The 22404-nt window shown below is 39.5% G+C and overlaps 1 protein-coding gene across 1 annotated transcript in view; it reads left to right on the forward strand.

Annotated features, from left to right (window-relative positions):
• Nucleotides 1-2620: 2620 nt before the first annotated feature.
• The window catches only part of TDRD5 (tudor domain containing 5), a 33059-nt gene continuing 13275 nt past the window's right edge, over nucleotides 2621-22404 (forward strand). The window contains exons 1-9 of the mRNA XM_081121440.1: nucleotides 2621-2669; nucleotides 3213-3479; nucleotides 4076-4483; nucleotides 6185-6378; nucleotides 11372-11455; nucleotides 12929-12985; nucleotides 15782-15935; nucleotides 18587-18795; nucleotides 19879-20099. Coding sequence (XP_080977566.1) covers nucleotides 3248-3479; nucleotides 4076-4483; nucleotides 6185-6378; nucleotides 11372-11455; nucleotides 12929-12985; nucleotides 15782-15935; nucleotides 18587-18795; nucleotides 19879-20099 — 1559 coding nt within the window. The 5' untranslated portion in view covers nucleotides 2621-2669; nucleotides 3213-3247. The remainder of the gene's footprint in view (nucleotides 2670-3212; nucleotides 3480-4075; nucleotides 4484-6184; nucleotides 6379-11371; nucleotides 11456-12928; nucleotides 12986-15781; nucleotides 15936-18586; nucleotides 18796-19878; nucleotides 20100-22404) is intronic.

Here is a 22404-nt window from a genome sequence, read left to right on the forward strand (position 1 = left end):
TCCCTAGATAACATCTAGGCCTCCGTTGTATTTGAGTTCCAGGCCCAGAAAAGCAGTAAAAGCAGGTGGGTGATGCCAGCCCTGGTGCTGACCAATCTGTAGAGACCATGACCCTGAAAGGGCACACCAGGAAAACTATGACTATTCTGCTGAAACCCTCCCCTGAGACCTCACCTAAGATTCCCGCCTGCAAGAGAGATAAAAGCCCACCTTTCCCTTCCTCCTGTTCTCCCCCCACAGGTACTCATCTCCTAAACTTTTAAGGACTCCATGAGACTTGCAACCAGGTAGCAATGGGCAGCAGCAGCTCATTCCAGGTTAACCTCCTGAACTTGTCTCCAAGGTCCCCTTTCCTTTGACTTCCCAGTGAGCTAAGGCACCCCTGCCTGGGCTCTTCTGTTGCTTTTTCCCCCTTTTATACAATATACTTTTATTGATTTCAGAGAGAGGAAGGGAGAGGGAGAAAGAAAGAGAAACATCAATGATGAGTCATTGATCAGCTGCCTCCTCAACACCCCTTTCTGGGGATCAAGCTGCAACTTGGGCATGTGCCCTGACCGGGAATCGAACCTCAGTCTCCTGGATCTTAGGTGAATGCTTAACCGCTGAGTGATGCCGGCTGTGCCCGTTGCTTCTTCTAAGCTATGTCCTTCCTTATTTCACTGTCCCCAGTTTTAATAAACATACCTGCATAGCCACCTGGACTCATGAAGTTTTTCCTGCACAAAGTCAAGAACCCACATACTACCTGCTGGCCCTAGACAGTCCCACTCAGGGCGAAGTTCCCTGCCCAGTAACACCTTCACCTTTTTCACCCAACCCCATCATGAGGCATATATTAAAGCTTCAGAGGCTCTCACACACACACACACACACACACACAGTCTTACACTCCTTACTGGCTGTTTTCTAAGGAAGGAATGCTGGTAGGAGCAGCTGCAATTGAAACACACTCCCAGAGGCAAGCAGGAATGGGAGGAGACCAGGTGGAGACAGTTAATTACCAGAAAAAAATGGGCTCTGGTCATCATAATAGGCAGCGGGGTGGAAAACACGTTGGTCTTGACTCACAGAGCTCTCTGGTTATGCTTAATCAATTGTAGGATCCAAGGAATGAATTTAACATTTTGATATACAATGGTACCTCAGTTTTCGAACATCTCCGTTGACGAACATTCCAGGTTACGAACGCCGTAAACCCAGAAGGAAATGCTTCGGTTTTCGAACGTGCCACGTGGCTTCCGCTGAGGGCAAGATCCTGAGGCCTAGCTGTGGGCTGTGGATCCCTCGGTTTTTGAACGTTTCAGAACTCGAGCGGTCTTCCGGAACGGGTCACATTCGAAAGCTGAGGCACCACTGTATGTAACAACAAAAAGTAAAAAAACAAGAAAACACAATTCCAGGTTTGGGGAACAGAGGCAACTCATGAATGAGAGACATGGCTTGTCACCCCATTCGCAGAGCTAAATCAGATCCCAGACCCAGAGCCTCTTGGGCATAGCCCAGATATTTTTAAAAACTTTTATTGTTGAAATAATTACAGATGTCCCCCATTTCCAGATATTCTTAAAGAGGGATGCTGCTGAAACACTGCATCCAAGTACAGCACTACAAACCTTTGTCCCAGCCTTTCCCCAAAGGCCGCGTGATCCCTTATGGATAACTGCTCTGAAGAAAATACCCAAGCTGTTTTTCTTCACGGGAATCGAACCCGCAACCTCCCGGGGCACGCGCGGGCGCTCTAACCACTGAGCCACGCCAGCCAGGGCTCAGGGCTCCTTCTGGATTCAATTCCCTTGGTTATCTTTTGGCTTGGCTTGCTCCTTTAGTTGGATTGTACATTTTAAGGTCGTGCATTATGCCTCTCTATTCTACCCCTTAAACTGGCTTCTGGTTTTCGAGCACGTTATAAATTTGGCTCATCCCACCCATCCAATACAGCCATCCTGGGTTCGTTTCCCAAGAACATCCTCGTCGTCAGTCTCCCAGCTCTTCCATCTCCAGAGGCTCCTGGATGTTCCCCGCTCACTCGGGAAGCCCTCCTCAGTCCCCTGCAGCCCTCCAGTTCTGGTGACTCTCCGCCCGGCGCCAGGACTGCCCGCGGTCACCCCGATTGGTCTAGAGCCGCTGAAGCCGCGTCCCTGCGGCTCAGCCCTGGGCATCTTCCCCACCCCTCCCCCCGCGCTCCCCGCCCCTCTTCAATAAGCTCCCCCGGTGATTCCGGGGCTCCCCCAGGCTAAGAACCCCTCCGCCTTCTCCTCCGGGCGGGCCCCCCTGCCCCCCTGCCCCCCGCCCCCTGCCCCGCGCGAGGCGGGCGGAGAGGCGCTCGGCCCCACCCTGCGTCTCCGGCAGCCACGTCGCAGGAGGCAGGCCGCGGCGACCCCAGGAGGCAGCCGCAACGCCGCCTGTGAGCGGGCCCAAGCGGCCCCCCACTGCGCCAGGCCCCAGCCCGGACCCCGGCGCCGTCAGTCCCGCCCAACCGTCCCGCGGGCCGCGAGCCCGGGGCTGGCGCGCGGGGCCCGGCGCGAGCCGTCGACCGTCGGGCGGCCGTGCGCAGGCGCAGAAGCGCGCGGGCCGCCTCCACCGCGCTCTCCCCGAGTCGCTCGTCGGACGGAGCGCCCGGGACTCTGCGGGGCCACAACGGCAGCGCCGGCGCCAGGGCGACGCGGGTGAGTGGCGGCCACGCAGGGCCGCGCCGCGCCGCGGGGCAGCGCCCCGCCGGCCCCTCCCTGGGCCTCTGCCCCCCAGCTCGTGCGCACGGCGGGCAGGTGGAAGGACAGCTGCCCGCACCGCCCGGGGGCCTTGAGACGTTGGGGGCGGGGAAGGGGTCGGCTCACCCCGCGAAGTGGGGAGGGGCGGCCGGGAGGACCCGGGTGAGAGGAGGCGGGAGCCCCCGTGGGTGGGGGCTGGGGAAGGTTTGCTGGGGCGAGCGCCTGTGCTCGGACGGCGGGCGGCGGCGGCAGCGGCGGGCTGGTTGCCGGCCCGGGCCCGGAGCCCGTCCGTCCAGTGGGGCGCGCGCAGGTTCATCCGCAGGGGCCGAGGTGGATCCTGGGGGCAGGGCTTTGCCGAACGCGGGTTTCACGGGACCCTCGTGCTGTTGCTCCTGCCTTAACACTTTTAAAACTCACATCTCAGTTCCTGTTTCCCTATTGGTCGTTTTAATTTTAAATTTTTTTTTTTTACTCTTGTGTTTTCTTGCTTTTTTTTTTTAGGAGCTGTGTTTCTGCCTTAAATCCCATAGGGTGCAATGTCTGAACAAGAGCGCGTACTGGAATGCCTGAGGAAAGAAATCAGGTCACTTCTCATTTCCACCAAGGATGGTTTGACCCCGCAGCAGCTGGAAAAAGAGTACCTTTTAATGGTCGGGAACCATTTACCGCTGCGGATCCTCGGGTATCGGTCCACCATGGAGCTGGTGCTGGACATGCCGGACGTTGTCAGCGTCTGCCCCTGCGGGGATGGTACTGTCATACTGAAAGGTACACTTTGTAATAATAGTCACTTAGTAAAGCTTTAGCAATTATCCCGCATCTTAGGCAGGCGATCTTAATGGGGGGCGGGGAGTGGGGAGGAGGTGATTATAGGCACCTACCTTTGAGGTTGTGAGTAAAGTTAAGAGCGTTAGCAAAATTAACCCCCCCCCCCCCCAAATGTGCATTTACAAAAACTGTATTTGCACATGACTTGAGGTTATGGTACCTTAAGTTGGGAGAAACATAACAATGGGACTTTTTAATTATAAAACCATTTTTTTAATTCCATGAAGCGCACACACACACACATCCAAGGGAAGTTTGTTGTTCATCTCAAGAGTTTCAGATCTTTCAAGGAGTCAATTAGCAGTAATGATGATATTGTGTATTTTACCTTTCTCTCTTCATCCTTTGGTAGAGGAGCTAATAAGCTGTTGTCCAAAATGCAAAAAATAAAAGAACCAAGGATTCATATTTATCGTGCTACCTAGATACACATCTACATGGAGAGTTTAAACATGTCTATATAACCACAGATACAAAGGATGAAGACGGGAGTACATTTTCACCTACATATGATTTCTTTTTTTGCATCTCTTTAGCCATTCCAGATGAATCTACCAAAGGAATAGCAAGTTTAGTTGCAAAACAGAGAAGTGGTCATAAGGTTCGAAACTCCATGCAGAAAGGAAGGGCCAGTGTTTGCTCTGGGCCAAGCTTTCATCGGCGAGTACCTTACCGAGGAAGGGTGCCCCCTATTCTTCCAGCCGTTGTGAAGAGTGAGTTGAAGGACCTCCTGGCATTATCTCCCATTCTCCTTTCTGATTTTGAAAAGGCATTTGCTAAGCGATTTGGACGGTCATTCCAGTACATGCAGTATGGGTTCCTGTCTATGTTTGAAGTGCTGAATGCTGCTTCGGATGTTATTTGTGTAGAGCAGACCAGAGCAGGTTCTTTGTTGATGCTAAAGAAGAGCATATCAGAAGAAAAGCAGAGAGGATGGCCAGCAGGTAAGCATGTTAGCATTGGTAACTTGTGGATGAACAAATTTTGGAGCACTCGTGACACATAGGTATGTAATGGCTAAGCTCCACCAGTTTGCTGAAGTTAAATGTTGGCTCTACCCACTCACTAGCTGAGGGATGTCAGGCAAGTTACTTAAAATGTCTAAGCATTAGTTGCCTTATCTCTAGAAGTGATAATACTTGCTTCTTGGAATTGTGCTAAGGGTAAAATGAGATGAGGACTGTAAATCGCCTGGCATTTAGTAAGCTCATAGTAAGTAGTATCTATTATAAAAACACAAGATCAGCTCTCTCTAGAGCACTGTAAATGAACATTAATTTTATGTGTTCATGTAAAGAAGATAAAACACGGAAAATGAAGTTTTAAAAATCATACTAGTTAGTAGCATTTGCCATCTGATCTTTGCCATCACCGATCTTTGATGTCATAGCAGGCACTGCATTAGTTTATGTAGTGTAATGATAATGACCTTATTTGTGTAGCATTTTACCTTGGGTTCTCATTGCCATACCAAAGACAAGTAGGGTGAGTAACTCGGTCTTATAGAGGACACCAAAGCTCAGGAAAGCTAAATGACTTTTCCAAAATCACATGGTTGGAAAAGTGGTAGAGTCTGGTTAGACACCCAGCTCTTATTACTGCTCATCCAGTGCTTTTCCTTCCCAATCACTGTCCTTCTCAAAGGCTCAGAAACCAATATGATCATTTGTATAGTGTTTCTCTAGACCCTTAACAGTTTAGAATCTATACACTGAACCTTTGGGGAGATTTTATGCCTATTTCAGTGGTTTTTTCTTTTCTCCAAAATGTGTATTTAGATTAAAATAGGTGAACCGTGAGAATGTCATGAGTTTACAAACCAACATGTAAACAGTGGTGGATAATGTAGTTGGATGGGGATATGCCAGGGGTTTACATGCTCTGGTCAGGGAAGGCCTTGGGGGCCGCTGTGTGTTTAGAATCTAGTCCTCAACTGTATCAGTAGTCTTGAGGTGCTCACACTTAGGGAGACTAACTCATGCGATTAGACTTACAAGAGGTTCATGTTCCCAGGCCATGGCCCTTCCTTCTATCCTCAGGATATCTTGGAAGTAATTGGGTGTTTTGGTGAGCTTGAACTTAGGATAAAGAAAGAGGGAGGTCCAGTGTTACATCTTTCATGTTGTACAACAGAATACACCTCTCCAGTGCTATACCCCTGCCTACAAATCTTGAAGGAAAAAAATCTATACTCTAGAGTAATATCCTTTATTCTGTAGCTTTTCATTCCTCCCAACCCATTTCCCTGCTCCCACATATTTACCGAGTTTGAGAAGCATAGTTCTAAGCAGACTTCTTGCTTGGGAGACTTTTTGGTCTCCTAAACTAGACACAGCTTTTTGGTTTTTACCTATTGAATCCTGCCTCTCTGTAATGATACTCAGATAACCTTAAGTGGAGTTTTAGATAGTCCTGACTTTTTCAGTGACACACTTAGGATTTCTTGGTTTTCTTCCATTGAAGACTAATCACTTCCATTATATATAAATTTTAATTGATTTAATATTTAAAATGTAAGCTTACTTTTGTTAATTTTTAGTTCTAAGTTGAGGGCAATTTAGCTCACAGTAGCCTCTGTATATAACCACTAGAAAATAAACTAGAAATTTCTAGTGACAATGTTTCTCTCCTTTTATTCACAAAAGGTAAAATTTTTACCCAGCCTTTTAGAATGAAACAAGAAGGATCGTACCCCCCAAGCTTCCCAGTAGCAAAGACACGCTTTTCACGACCCACTTCAAACATAGAACCACTGAAGCAAATATTGAACATGGAAAAGACTTCTAAGTCAAATGTAGTAGAGACTTCAAGGTTGAATCACGCTGAAAAATTAAACCAGGTGAGATATCAGAGTTTGGAGATATAAATACACTGAAAATGTGTTTAAATTCAGTGATTATTACGTATATCTGATTTAAAAGCTGGTCTTTTAAAATTCAAGTCATTCACTGATCAGATGTAACAAGTATTTTATTTGGTTCTGTGGATTAGTAAGAAATGAGAGATGGCAGTGAGAAAAAAGTACAATTTTGTCAATTCCAGGGTTTCTACCATTTTCTACAGATGACTCCCAGATCTGTATCTGTAGTTCCAGCTTCTCACCAAAGTTATAGAAGCTTATTTACAACTTACCTCATGAATATCTTCACCTGAATGGCTGCCCCTGAGCACTACAATCCTCGTATTTTTCTGTGACTATAATACTGAAGGACTTTGAATAAAAACTAAAGTATAACCAACAAAGGCCTGGTTAAGTTAGCAAGATAACAAGTTGAGCTCAGAATAAGCCCATGGAAATTAAATTCAAGACATAGAAGTGCCTTATTTCTGTAAGTTAAAAAAATTAGCTTTATGTTATTGGTAACATAATATACACATAATAAAGTTTACCCATTTTAAGTGGACAGTTTGACTTTTGACAAATTGTATGTAGTCATGCAGTAACCATCAAAATCAAGAAGCAACATTTCCGTCATCCCCCAAAAGTTCCTCCATGCCACTTTGTAGTTGATCTCTTTCTCCACCTGCAGCCACAGACAGCTGCTGCTTTCTATAACTATAATTTTGACTTTCCAGGAGTTTCATATCAATGGTATTAAATAACATCTAGCCTTTTGTGTCTGTCTTCTTTAACTTGGCATGATGCTTTTGAGTGAGATTCATCTAGCATATATCAGTAGTTTGTTCCTTTTTCTTGCTGAATATCATTCTACTGTATTGTATACCTCAATTTGTTATCAGTTCCCCATTAGATGATATTTGGGTTGTTTCCTGTTAGGGGTGTTATGAATACGTCTACTGTGAATATTTGCATGCACTTTGTATGACTCCCGATGACTCCCTTTTTCTTGAGTAAATACGTAGAAGTAGGAATGCTGGTTCATACACTAAGTGCATGTTTAACTTCATAAGAAACTGCCAAACTGTTTTCCAAATTGGCTCAACAATTTTACTTTCTTACGAGCTACTTTGCAGCTTTGTTAACATTTGATATTGTCAGTTTTTAAAATATTAGCCATTTCAGTAGGTGCATAGTGGTATCTCATTATGGTTTTAATTGAAATTTCTCTAAGGATGAGTAATGGGCGTCTTTTCATATGTGTATTTTCCATTCGTATATCTTCTTTGAAATATCTGTTCATATTTTTTACTCATTTTAAAAATTGGGTATTCTTTGTATTGAGTTGGAAGAATTAAATAGTTCTAAACACAAGTCCTTTATCAGAGAAATATTTTCTCCTGGTCTGTGTTTGTCTCTTCATTTCTTTAATCTGATTTTTGTGGAGCAGAAGTTTTTACTTTTGATGAACTCTAATTTATATTTTTCTTTTGATTCTTGCCTACATTATAGATCTTTATTTAATCTGAGTTACAAAATATTCTCCTATGTTTTCTTTTAGAAGTTTTATGATCTTTGTTTTTAGGTCTATTATCCATTCCAGGTTAATTTTTGTATAAGGTAACCTGGTATGGGTCAAGTTTTAATCTACTGGGTTATAATTTTGGGTGTGCGTGTTTCTGGGCCAGTTCTATTTTCATACTTCCAAAAAAATAATATGTTCTGTTATTTTAAAGAGGAAGGGAGAGGGATAGAGAGAGAGAGAGAGAGAGAGAGAGAGAGAGAGAGAGGTAGGTAGGTAGATGATAGATATAGATGATAGATAGATGATAGAAAGAAAGAAACATCAGTTGACTGCTTCCCTCATGCCTCCTCCTAGGGATCAAACCAGTGACCTCTTGGTTCGTGGATCAACACAACCAACTGAGCAACACTAGCCAGGCCTATTTTGGTACTTTTAAATTCACCTTAATGTTTGTTAGGGAAAGTCTCCCCCGATTAGTCCCTTTTCAGACTTTTTTCTATTCTAATATATTTTTTCCTGGACGTTTAGAATTATTTCTCTAAGTTCTAAAATTTCAGTGAGCTTTCCCTTAAAATTAAATTTTTAAAAATTTGAAAACTTCACATATTACATTAAATATATTTATTTATTCAGTAACACATGCAGCTTTCTATTCAGTATTTTATGCTCATCAGTGGAGATATCTAGTTTTCTTTATTAGAGTTTGGCACATTTCTTGTAAGTGTATTCTTAGGTATTGTATAGTGTAACACTTTTGTTGCTATTAAGAATGGGGTTCTAACTACTTATGGCTTATGAGACAAGAAATTGGTTTTTTGAAATATTATTTTGAAACTGGCCACTTTACTGAACTTTGAACTTGTTTAATAGTTTTCTCATAGGTTTTCCAAATAGACCATGAAAATGTTTATAAACAATTTTTCTTTTTCAATATGTAAAGTTCTTATTTCCACTTTCTAAAATTATTATACTGAAAATTCCAGAAAAAGATACTAAAAAGTGAAAGTGCGTATTTCTTTTTCAGAGACTTTAAACTTTGCAGAATTGAGTGGGAAGACTCTGCCTTTAACTGTCAGAGCCAGGCAGTAACAAATGCAGAGTGTAGGACTTTAGCCCCTGGCGTGGCCCCTAGGAGGGGTGAGAGAGATGCAGACACACCCTTTCTGTATCTTTATTTTTCTTTGAGTTTCATCCTGTGTTTTGCCACTCCAGGAATCCCTCATAGACACAACCTAATAACTACATTTCACTTCTAGTTTCAAAGGTTTTGCCATCAGAACTATTTAAATCCTGTTCTAAGGAGTGGGCTCTAATTCCTAAACTATATATTTTAATTTCCTAGCAGGACAGACTATATAATTAGCAGACCCTACATAACCTTATTTATAAAAAGTATAACTTTCCATTTCTTCAAGTTGTAGATCTATCCGCTTGCGAGGTGTTTCCTCAAAACTATTTATGCCCCTATGTTGTAATCTTTTGTTCACTTGATTTATTGCCCATTCTTTGTATTTGGCATATGGGCATCTGAAACAAAAGCATTTTGAAATCAGGGACCCTCTTGTTTCTTTCCTTATGTCAATCACTGATCACCACCTACTCTTACTTTACCCCACATTATAACTTCTGCCCTCTAATTACAATTTTTCTTTTTCAATATGTAAAGTTCTTATTTCCACTTTCTAAAATTATTATACTGAAAATTCCAGAAAAGATACTAAAAAGTAAAAGTCTATCTTTTTCAGTTTTCCACTACTTTCCTAACGCCTTCAGGCAAACTATTATTTTTTTCTTTTTTCATGAAGTTCCTTCTACCTTTGTTGCCATCTTTGCAATATTTTCCCCATCCTTCAAGGCCCTTCTAAAAGGGAGCCTTCTGTGTGTATTTAATGTAATATGAATGTATCCTTCTGCACTTTTGTACCTCTTTAATGGTGCTTAGAGTCAGCCTTAGGTTATAGCTGTTTATGCATCTATCTCATTTTCTATTTAATTGTAAGTGGGTTGAGAGGAATGACGCTGTCAAAAGTGACCTTTTTTTGTCCCTGAAACACCTATCACAGTGATAATTTAATTAATTGTTGTGTAAAAACTTCAAATGGTGAGATACTTTTGGGATGTGAAAAGTCAGTTATCTTTAGATTCTGTTACTGTTCATTGGGAGAGCTTTAGGAATCATTTCGTGGCAGATACAGAGAAATATAAAGAACACAAGGCTGAAGCCTCTTGTGAAAGCTAGTGACATAATCATAGGAATCTAATCCCCCCTCCAAGATCCCATTTTCCTGTCAACCTTATGAGATTATCTTCATTTTTCAGATGAAGAAACAGACCTAAAAGGTCATAGTTTCTAAGCAGTGACAGGCCAAATGACAATAAGAAGAAAGATTACAAAATAAAAAGTTTAGAAGGAAAAAGTGTTGATAGTGATTGTCTTTGTGATAGGATTTTAGGTAATTTTGGGTTTTTCTTTATATCTTTGCATCTTTTCTATTATATATATTTTATATTTACTTACATCTTTAAACATAACTCCGTGATCTTTCATTCCACTTTAGGTCTCCCCTGCCGTGGCTGTGCACTGGACCTTGGCTATCTGCATGTGCTCCATGCTGCTCTCCGATCATAACCTCCTGTGCTTCCAGCTTATTTTATCAATGATTCCCATGCTCATCTTTTTACCTTATTGGGGTCTCCCTGTGCCTTTGGCTTCTCTCTACTAAAATCCTCAGACCCCTGCTATCTTAATTTGAGCGTCTCCTATGTCCACTCCCTATCTGTTAAGTTTAGGTAATCATCCATTATTTCCTTAACTTTATTTTTCCACTTTCTCAACTGTGTGAGCTCCCTCCCTTTCCCCTCTATTCTTAGGAGTGGGCCTTTGCTTCTGAACTCAGAATATATCGGATTGTAGTCTCTGTACCTTCTAGCCCCACACTCACAGAGCCTTCCTGTACCCCTGCTGGTCCGTTCTCTCTCCATTTCTCTTTGAACAGAAGAGCTTTTCCTTCTGCCCTTTAGGGCCAGTTGTTACACCAGTGCCCTAGCTCACACCGAATCCAGCCTCCCAGGGACCTGTCACCATCCCACCTCTTTCCTGCATTAGGCACACACTAAGTGTGTGTTTAATAAACATTGAATACTTTTATAAAGAGAAGAAAATTAGTAACAAAATTTTTTTCTGGGTAAGAGTATGGGATTGAGTAACTGAAGACTCTAAAATCTCATTGTTATAGAGAATGTTAATTATCCTGGAAAATTTCAGTGTTTAACTTTATAAAGATTTTATCTACTCTAAATGAACTTTATATGTATGAAATTTTACAGTTACTCTTGAGAACAGTCTTTTATCCATTTGATTGAAATACATTTCCTTTGATAGATGTTTTCTTTGCATACTATTTGGATTTGTCTTTGATTTTTAATTTTTTTGGGGCTATAACTTGAACTTTTCTTCCTTCTCCGTAGCTGGAGAACACCTTCAAATCAGTTATTGCACAGGTCGGACCTGGTGGGACAATCAGCCCAGAACTAAAGCAGAAGATAAAATTTGTAAGTATTTTCTGTTTCTGGGAAATGGGTAAGAATAGTTGTACATTTATATATCCTGTGTTGGTCAAGTTTTATTTGCATGTAAGCGTTTATTAGTTTTATATTTATATTTATGCCTAATCTTTTTAAATACATTGTAGGTGGAGTAGCTATTCCTTTAAGATCAGGAAAAAAACAACAGTAAATAAATTATAGTCTTAAAATTTTTTTAAAAATTATTTAGAAAATGTAAGTTCCTTACCCTTACCCCAATGAATTATTGGGGTAGTCTTTCCAATATCAGTTTTATATATATTTATGTCAAATATTATTCTAAATTGTGTATGATATCCCATTGTGTTGTTGTACAGTATTTCACTCATGAGATTTGTTATTGATTAACATTTGGGTTATTTCTAGCTTTAGCTATTAAAAAATGCTATAGTTAATGTCTGTGAACATTTATCTAGAAGTGGAATTGACAGAGGTATTGATTAAATTTTGATAAATACTACTACATTGTCCTCTAAAAGGTTTGAACAAATTTTCACTCCCACTGACAGTGAACTTGTTGGACTTTAAAAACAGGTTTTATAGAGTGACAAGCTATCCTTTAATGTAAATCATGAATAATAGGAATATGTTTGTGCATAATCTGGTTTCTGAAATGCAGCAACAACTATCTCTGAATCATGGGATTTTAGAATAATTTCTACTGTATATTTTTCTGAAACTTGAATTCGAATTTTAAATAAAATACATAGCATCTTGAAAAATTAGGAAAATGCAAAGCTTAAAAAATTTTTTTCATTGATTTTTAAAGAGAGGGGAAGGGAAAGAGAAACATTGATTTGCTCTTCCACTTATTTATGCAGTCACTGGCTAATTCTTATTTGTGCCCTGACCGAGGATTGAACCTGAAACCTTGGAGTATCCAGACGACACTCTAACCAAATGAGCTACCTGGCCATGGCCAGCTCAAAACTTCTTATACTTTGTTGGGATAGACTGAATCCATTTCTAGGAATTTATCCTAAAAAAATAATTGGATAAGTGTGCAAGATGCAACTATGAAGATAATCACTGAAATGTTTGTGATGATGAAAAATAGGAAATAACCCTAGGGGATTGAGTAAACAAATATAAGCATATTGAATATTTTGAAAATTCCAGCCAGTAAACTTGTTGATCCATCTTTGTTGACATGGTGAGATGTACATGGTTTGATATACTGGTTATAGAAATAATGACCTATTTTTATATTAAATATAGGTATTTTTATGTACACATGGACAACAGTGACTGCTAACTATATTTTCTCTTTGCTTAACTGTATTTTTCAAACTTTTCTATAATGTGACTATTTCATTCACTCAATAACATGCTATTTTTATCTTTGTTACTATTTAAGATTATACTGTCTTATTTTGATATTTTATCAGCCAGCATTCCAATGATATCTATTTATATTCGATTTCATTTTCTATTTATTAGGTTGTGTCCAAGTTTCCAGAGGGTTTGCTTATTTCCAAACTGCTTAGAGAGTTTGAGGTGAGTGTTTCCTTTTTCACCAACCGTGGTTTTTTATAGCTTATGTTTTTGTTATAGATACTTTGTTGTTACTTTTTGGACCTCCAAGTCTATGCTCTAGAAAAACATCTTGTTTTGCATTTTGATGTCATTTTCTTTACTAAAAGAGTTCAGAACATGGTTCTTAATAAATACTTCATGATGCATAGGAAGGATATTTTTTTTACTTACTATTTTAATATTATTATTAGAAAAAATGTTATTTTGAATGTTAATACCAAGTAGCAGAAGGGATGTGGAGAGACACAATACCTCTACACTGCTTGTGTGACAAAACCCCTTTGGAGAGTGTTTTGGCAGTACCAAGTAAAGCTGAAGATACCCCACTGATCCAGCAGCTCCCCTTCTACACACACGCTTTAGAGAAAACTCTTACGCACGTGCACATGAACACATACATAAGGTGTGCACATTGCAGTATAGTAAAAACTGGAAACAAATTACATGCCATCACTAGGAGAATGGAGAAATAAATTGGGATTGACATTTATACAGTGGAATAATATGTAGTAGATAAACTAAATGAACTAGATTTGCTCTGAAACCTAGAACATTTTTGGAACCATCGTGTTTAGTGAAAAAAATCAAGCAGTATGATAATTGCAGTATGATAAACCAATTTTTAAAAACGTTACGACCTATACATATGTTAGCTGTGCCATGCTCTGTTCTGAATGTCTTTCATATAGTAATTCATTAAGTTTTCACAACAGACAGGCACAGAGAAACAACTTGCCTAAGGGTCAAATAGCGAGTATGGATGGAGTCAAGATTTGAATCCTAGGCAGCCTGGCTTCAGAATCCTACCTCCTAACTGCCAGGCCATAAAAACTTTCATATGTTTGCAGATATGAACACGGATATTGTGAGATACTATAGCATAGTGGTTAAGATACATTGCTTCTGTGCTATTTTATGGATGATATATAAAATCAGGATAATGTTACCTAATTTTATAGAGTTTTGTGAAGTTTCCAGTGACTTATAAAGTACTTAGAACAGTGCCTACCACGTAGTAATTGCTCAGTAAATGTTAAAAGAAGAACACTAGGAAAAGTACACATCATCCCTCAAATAGTGATGGAGAAAATTTAAATTCACCTTGTTTGAAAGAAATGTATCTTTCAGAGCCACAAAGTGTTTTTCAAGTAGGCCCATGAAGAAGTTAAAACAAAGGCTCTTGATGTGTTTTGGATTAACAAGTAAAGACACTTATCTAATAATGAAATTACAAAGTAAAGTCTGTAATAGAATATGATTTAATTATCACAAAATTTGTGGGTAAAATCAGCCTCCTGTGCCAGACTCACAGCTCAGACTGAGCAGTTTTCTACCACAAACATTTTAGCAAATGTAGCTTCCTCTAATAAAAGTTCAGGGGGTTAAGGTACAAGTTAATAATCTTGGAGAAATTAAAACAAATTTTTTAGTATTACAGAAAAGCTCTTTGCCTTTCTTAGTAAACAGACAGGCAGAAATTCAACTTTATGATTATAAATATATAGTAAGTATAGGTTTTATTTTTTTATTCTAAATTATAGAAACACCTGCTAACCCCTTATTTAAACATGATATAAAAGCTACCTGTATGATTTGTTCTCTTGAAATACCTGGTCAACAGTCTGCCATTCCTTCAAAATCCTTTATTAAATTGCTAATTGAAGGGAAGATGGTACATCAGCAGTATAGCTTTTGGATCTTCCTGAAGCTGGAGAGAGAAACCAGAGAGCAAAATCCACAGACAATATTTACAGTAAAATTGGGTAATATAAATTGCACAAGAAACTGGAGAAAATGGTTACCTCTGGGGAGGTGATCTCTTGGGTGACTGACAGATGGGAGTGGGATGGAGACTGTTTTTGCTGTATACCTTTTTGAGACTTTTGAATATCACTTACTCAAATAATTAACTTACATTTAAAAAAATCCTTTCCAAACTAGCCTGTTCAACTGAATTGCATTTTCATAATACTGGGCACCTATAGAGAAGGTAGAGAAACCATTAAAGTAACTAATGAACATAAAAGGGAAAGAAACTGTAATACATATGTAATGTATAAAAAAGTAGAGATACTAAATCTAATTCATCATCACCCCTCCTGTGTCCTCGACCAATTCTTTATTTCTTGGGATAGTCATAATTGGTTTTAGATACGACATGAATGATCCTTCTAAACCACGACCTGACTGATACTGCTAGGTCCCCAGTTTTACAAGCTTCCTGGGAAAAATCATAAACAGTTGAGTCAAGTCTTAGAGCATCACACAATCAACAAAGTATGCACTTGAAACAGTCCTATTCTGTCAGGGATCAGTCCTGTTCCAGTGTCGCCTGCTGTGTTCCTGTCCATACTATGTAGGGTAATGAAGTCGGAGCAAGGGTTTCCTACTAATACCCAGTCACAGGAAGAGAGCAGTAATAGGATTAGCTCACCTGCTTTAACCTAGGTTAGGGAGACAAAAATTTCAGATGTTCAAAAGTTAAGAATTTGAACATTTTTGCCCTGGCCAGCGTGCTTCAGTGGTTAGAGCATTGGCCCCTGCACCTGGAAGGGTCGCGGGTCCTATCAAGGGCATGCACCTGGGTTGCAAGTTCGATCCCCAGCCCTGTCAGCACATGTGGGAGGCAACCATCAATGTGTCTAAGTCCACATTAAAGCACTGTCCAAGTATCTGTAGATATTATATTCCTGTTATCTAACATTGCTGTTTCATGTTATTCCTGTGTGTGTGTGCTGTTGTTGTTGTTTGTGACAGTTAATTTTTAAAGAGCAACTTTCACCAAAAAAATTGGGCTTCTTAAATGTGATAGAACTTGTTGGCGCTCTTAGTGACATTCTCCATGTGGAGTTCAGGGAAGGAGAGCAAGACTTACTAGTGTTTGATGCTGATATGAAGCCTCTGCCACGTGGTGAGTTGAGTTACAACCTGATTTTTAGTTGTCCCTATAAGGACAGGAAAAAGAAAGCATTGTTTGTGTAAGATTCTTGATTATAACCAAACAGATCACACATTAGCCTTGAAAATGTTTGTCTATAATGACCTTATTTCTGGTGATATTTTTTGTAATGGGCTAACCTGTATTATTATAAAAGATCATCTGAATTTTTAAAAATTTACTTTCTTCGCCCAGCGGGGCGTGGCTCAGCGGTTGAGCGTCGACCTAGGATCCAGGTGATCGGGGTTCGATTTCCAGTCAGGACACATGCCCGGGTTGCGGGCTCGATCAATGACTCTCTCATCATTGATGTTTCTACCTCTCTCTCTCTCCTTCTCCTTCCCTCTCTCTGAAATCAATAAAGATATATTTAAAATATATATATATCTTCATTGCCCAGGTTTTTGGATGATTCTGAAGAAATCAGTTTTCTGAAACGGTGATCTGATAGGGAAGCGCTAAGTAGTTCTTAACTCTGGCTGCATATCAAAAGCTGTTTAGAAATATATGGAGATACAGAATAAATGGCTGTGCATTGGCATCCAGCACTTGTGATTTTTTATTTTATTTTGGGAAAATTTTAGGTTTACAGCAAAGTTGCAAAGAAAGTACAGAATTCCGCCCCGCTGGTGAAGCTTGGTGGTTAAGCATTGACCTATGAACCAAGAGGTCACCATTCGATTCCCAGTCAGGGCACATGCCCAGGTTGTGGGCTCGATCCCCAGTAGGGGGCTTACGGGAGGCAGCCGATCAATGACTTTCATCATTGATATTTCTTTCTCCCTCTCCCTTTCTCTCTCTGAAATCAATAAAAACATACTTTTTTTTAAACAAAAAGATAGTACAGAGTTTCCATACGCCTTTCATCCAGTGTCTCCTAATAGTAACATCTTATATTTCTATGATACATTTATTAAAACTAAGAAATTAGCATTGGTATATTACATTAACTCCAGATTTTATTTCAATTTTACCTGTTTTCCAAAAATTGTTCTTTTTCTGTTTCTGAATCCACTCCAGGATACCACATTGCAATTAGGGCACTTTATTTTTGTTTATTTTATTTTTGTTTTTAATGTGGCTTAATTTTTTTCTTTTGAAATTTGATTGACATTACTGTAGATTCACATACAGTTATTAAGAACTAATACAGACATATCCCATGTACTCTTTCCTCAGTTCCCTTAATGGTAATGTTTTGCCAACCAATAGTACCTCATCATACTTATATATATTTATTTTTTATTTTATTTTTGTTAATCCTCACTTGATATTTTTTCCATTGCTTTTCAGAAAGAGTGGAAGGGAGTGAGGGAGGAGGGGAGAGAGAGAGAAACATCGATGTGAGAGAGAGAGACATCAACTGGTTGCCTCCCACATGCACTCCAGCCAAGGGCAGGGAGCAACCCCGCAACCCAGGTATGTGCCCTTGACCGAGAATCAAACCTGTGACCCTCCTGTGTCCCATCCAGTGCTCCAAACACTCAGCCATGCCAGTCATGGCACATACTTACATTTTTATAAGTTTCTGCAAATGATTATAATGGACAGCTATTTTTTTTCCAAAGTATAAGTGTATCTTTGTTGATTTTTCTGATTAAAATTACCCATGTTCATTCTAAAAAATTCAAACAGCACAGGTGAGTAGAAGGTTGAAAGTGAACATTTTTCATATTTTACCCCCCACAAAAAATGCTGTTAGAATTTTTGTATAGCCTTCCAGACTTTTTTCAGTGTATATGTAAGCATAGCTAGATTTTTAAAATATTACAAAAGTAGTATTTGCTTGTTTAAACAATTCCAACAGTGCAGAGGTAGTAGCTAGTGTTATTAGTTTTAGAGGGTCTATTTATGGACCTCTTCTGTATAACATAGTTATATAACGTAAACTTTTTTTACACAAAACAATATATATAAATATTGTATTAGTCCTTGCTTTTTATACTTCATATATTGTGGATGTTTTCCCGTATCAGCATATATAGATTTCATTCTTTTTAACTACATACGTGTCTTTTATGTGACTATATTATAATTTGCTTAACTAATCTCCTATTGGTGGACTTGTCAATCTTATCCATTTTTCATCATTATGAAAAAATATAGTGATAAATATTGTGTCTACTTGTCCACTTACTATTTTATTTTTTAGGACCCACTATGGTTTTAGATGTATCTGGGGTCTGTCTTAATGTGCCAAACTCTTGTAATCATCATACATATGTAAATTTGAACAAATTATGTGACTGATTTGGGAATTCCCTAAAAATTAAGGCATATTATGGACTACTAAGTAGTCAGACACGTTGCATGAAGTAACAATGAATATTCACTGCTAAAGTTGAAGAAGAAATAAATTGAAATCAGGATGTTGAAAAATAAAAAAAGCTTTCACCAAAGTTTAAGAAGCCTTACCAGAATCACCCTCTCCCCCTAACATAATTTAAGATTTGTTACCATCTAGAACTTCCTTATATGTCTCCATACTGAAAGGCTCTTCAAAGGCAGGTTCATATCTCTTATCCATCACTGTCTGCCCAGTGCCTGGCACATAGAATATGCTTAGTAACAGTTATAAAAGTATTTTAACACATATACTTAGGTTACTCTATTGGTCATTTCAGATGGAGCTCTTTCATCAGTAAGAAGTTCATATTTAGTTCAATCAGATAAGAAAATAGAAGCCAAAACTTGTGTCTCCAGTCCCCCTAGAAATGCATTGTCTACTGCTGCTATTAAGGAGACCCCATGGGTTTGGTCTTTTAAAAACCATAAAGAGCCAGAACAGAAGATTTACAAGAAGCCTAACCTGGTGGTGAAGCCTTTACAGCTGGTGAGTGAGGTTTACAGACTTGTGCACTGAGATCCAGCATTATGGAGGGTACCTGGGTGACTGTTTCCTTAAACCAAAATTCTGTTCTAGAAAAGTCTTATTTCTGGGTATTTGATTTCTTGGAAGAGACTAGAGCTTTGGCCTGAAGTCACCTTATGCAGCATTTATTCTGGTTATCAATCTTTTTTATCAGTAGCTTTCCCTCAAGCCTCATTTTGAAGTTTTCAGATGGCTTTGAAGATTTGACAGTTCTCTAAAAATGACGTTGCTGATTCTCTGTCCATGTTTTTCAAAATGTAGGCTTGAAAACCCCGGACAGCTTTAGAGGGAAGACTTGAGGAGCTTTGTGTTAGTTGTATGTCTGTGCCTCAGCAGCTGCTGCAAATGACCCTGAACTATCCTCAGTTACACGGAGCTTTTATTTTTTCTCTTCATTGCATCTCCACACAAATTTTCCCTTTTTGTGTTCTCATCTCCTGTTACTTACTCTGCTGTTACTGAGGAATTAATTGCTTACTCTCCTTCCCTTCTACCCTCTATATCTGCTGCTTTCATGGAAAGAAATTATTTTGTTAGGAGAGCCTGCTGTCTTTTCTAGAAGAGAGTAGGAATGCCTAAAGGAAAATAATTTATTTTAGAGTGATTGTTTGAGAAACCCTATTTTTTATTATAAGACTAGTCTGAAATTGACCCCATTCTCTCAGGTTGCCTTTGTTAGTAAGGTTGGGTAGGATGAGAATCTTAGTTCAACCTGAATATTTGAAGTATAATGTTTTCAGTTTTGTATAGAGTAGTTGAGCAATACACTTTTAACTCTACCTAATATAAGGCAGTAGGTTTTTATATTTTACCATAGGTAAGGATCACCTAGGGAATTCTTAAAATTCATACTGGGGGCCACACTTCCAGGTATTCTTAATTAGTAAGTGTGGGCTAAAGTCTAAGAACCTTCGTTTTTAGAATTTCCTAGGTGATTCTGATAAAGGTAACTCATGAAATACACTTTGAAGAATGTTGTCATGTAGTTTGAAATGTCACCCAAAGATTTATGGTGGCTTCAGTGATTTCTCTTTTAACTTATAGCAAGTAGAAATTGACAAATCACAGCTCAACCTGGCAATGGCAAATCATGATATCCCACCAGATGCTGCCTGGGACAAGAAATTACGCAGACTGCCGCCATTAGATACCAGTACCCTCGTGGGAGTCTTTGTGGAGTATATCATCTCTCCTAGTCAATTCTACATCCAAATCTATAGCAGAGATTCATCAGAGTTACTTGAAGACATGATGATTGAAATGCGGTAGGAGTCTGTTTTCAGTATTTTTTTCACATATCTCATTCTAAATCAGCAGTTCTCAAACATTTTGGCCTCAGGACTCTTAAAAATTAAGGACTCGAGAGAGCTTTTGTTTATTGATATTTATCATATAGAAATTAAAATGGCAAAATTTTAAAAATATCTTTTGTTTAAAAATAATGGTAAATCCATTTGTGTGAATATAAATAACATTTTTATGAAAATAACTATTTTTTTGTAAATTAGAAATGTGGCATTGTTTTACATTTTTGCAGATCTCTTTAATATCTGGCTTAATAGAAGAAAATTGGATTTGTTAATATTTGCTTCTGTCTTTAGTATCTTGAGATATGTTGTTTTGGTTGAAATATATGAGTACACCTGCCCTCACCCAGATACATAGTTGGGAAAAGGAGTATTTTTAAAGTCTTTTCAGATATTGTGAATATTCTTTGATACTATACCAAAACTTGACAGGTAGTAGTTTCTCAAAGATTAGCTGCAATGTGGAATTTGAACTTCTGATACTCTAATATGGTCTGCCTTTGCACTTTGAGTGGATCCAGGATTGGATGTGCAGACTCCAGTGCAAAATTACGCAACTCTCCTTGTTTAAAAATTATTAAGAAGTTCAAGGCAGCAATAGCAGAATATTAGAGCAATCACAAGGCCCTTGTAAGTGTGTACTCAATGAAACTGATCCTGAATGGGTCGTTTACCCCCTTCTATGATTTTAAAACATCAGGCATTAGTCATTTGGAAAATACTGGTTCACTGAGTTATGCATATCTCCCAAATGTTGACACATTTTATCACACAATTTGCCAGCCAAAGAGGTGTGAGTGAGTGTGTGCAGGTCCAGTCACTGGCACCAAGGCCAGCATTAACAAAGTGAGCGGTGTGCTCTGGGAACAACAAATAGGGAAGTCAAGTCACCACTGGGTGAGGCTGGGGGCGGACAGTGACTGAGTGTGAAACTGAAAGACTAGGGAAGGGCTGGAGTATGAGCTCTGTGGGAAGGGATTTTGACTGCTGTAGACAGTGAGGAACCCCCCTCTGAAAGTTTTAAGAGGAAGAACATCAAGTTCGTATGTTGGAAGGTAGCGCTCGCTGCTATGTAGAGGATGGGTAGAGCAAAGGGGAGAAGACCCGTTAATAGGCGAGTGTTGGTGAGAGAGAGTGAGAGTGGAAAGGAAGAGAGAAATTAGGAAAATATAATTGTCAAGTCTTGGTGGCAAGAATGGAGTTGAAAATAGAGAAAAGGAAAATATGAAAACTGTGGTGACTTGAGAGAGTAGGTAGGTTTGAGCTGGGGTTAGAAGTTTACAGATAGTGCACCTAAGGTGACCATGGGATGCTGAATTGACAGTGCTGAGTGGATAATATTAGGATTAGGTTTAGCCACTGTTACAAAGACATAAGTTAGCTGTAGTAGCATGAAGATAAAAGTTTATTTCTTCTTCCCATAATAGTCCATGTATAAGCAATACAGTCTGATAGGGTAGCTCCAGGTGTTAGGGAACGAAGGTGTTTTCTGTCCTGCTGCCCCAGACAATGTATTGGCCCATCCACATGGTCGAGAATGTAGCTTACCACCAGATTCTCTGGGTCTTCATTCCAGCCAGTGGGAAGGGGGCGGGAAAGGTGGAGGGCTGGAGGCATCCTTTTTTCTTTGAAAGACACAAGGTGGGTTTTCGCACTTTACTTTTTTAAAAATTGTGGTAAAATACACATTAATTCACCATCTTAATCATGCATGCTTATCTTTTTCTCGCATCCCATTGGCCAGAACTTAGTATTCACATAGCCACATTTAGATGTAAGGGAGCCTGGGAAATCAGTTAAAAATAGGGATTCTATTGCCCTGGCCAGGTGGCTAGGTTGGTTGGAGTGTTGTCCCATACACCAAAAGGTTGCGGGTTCAATTCCTGGTCAGGGCACATACCTAGGTTGCAGGTTTGATCCGCAGTTAGGGCATATATGAGAGGCAGCTGATTGATGTTTCTCACATCAATGTTTCTCTCTCTCTCTCCCTCTCTCTCTAAAAATCAATGGAAACATGTCCTTGGGTGAGAATTAAAAATAAATATATTTTTTAAAAAAATAGGGATTCTATTACTACAGAAAAGTGGGAGGAGAATGGAAATTGGCAACAACTAGCATCTTTCCCATACAGTTGGAAATAAAGTTTTAAAGTGCAGAAGGGATGCAGCGTCTAAAGACAGAGATGGAGAGTCATCAATTTATCATTAGTGGTATAAGGTATGAAAATGGATTAGATGGTACACAGCAAGGGAAATAATAAGTA

Source organism: Miniopterus schreibersii, assembly GCF_964146895.1.
Source record: "Miniopterus schreibersii genome assembly, chromosome: 19".
In the NCBI taxonomy this organism is placed as follows: Eukaryota; Metazoa; Chordata; class Mammalia; order Chiroptera; family Miniopteridae; genus Miniopterus; species Miniopterus schreibersii.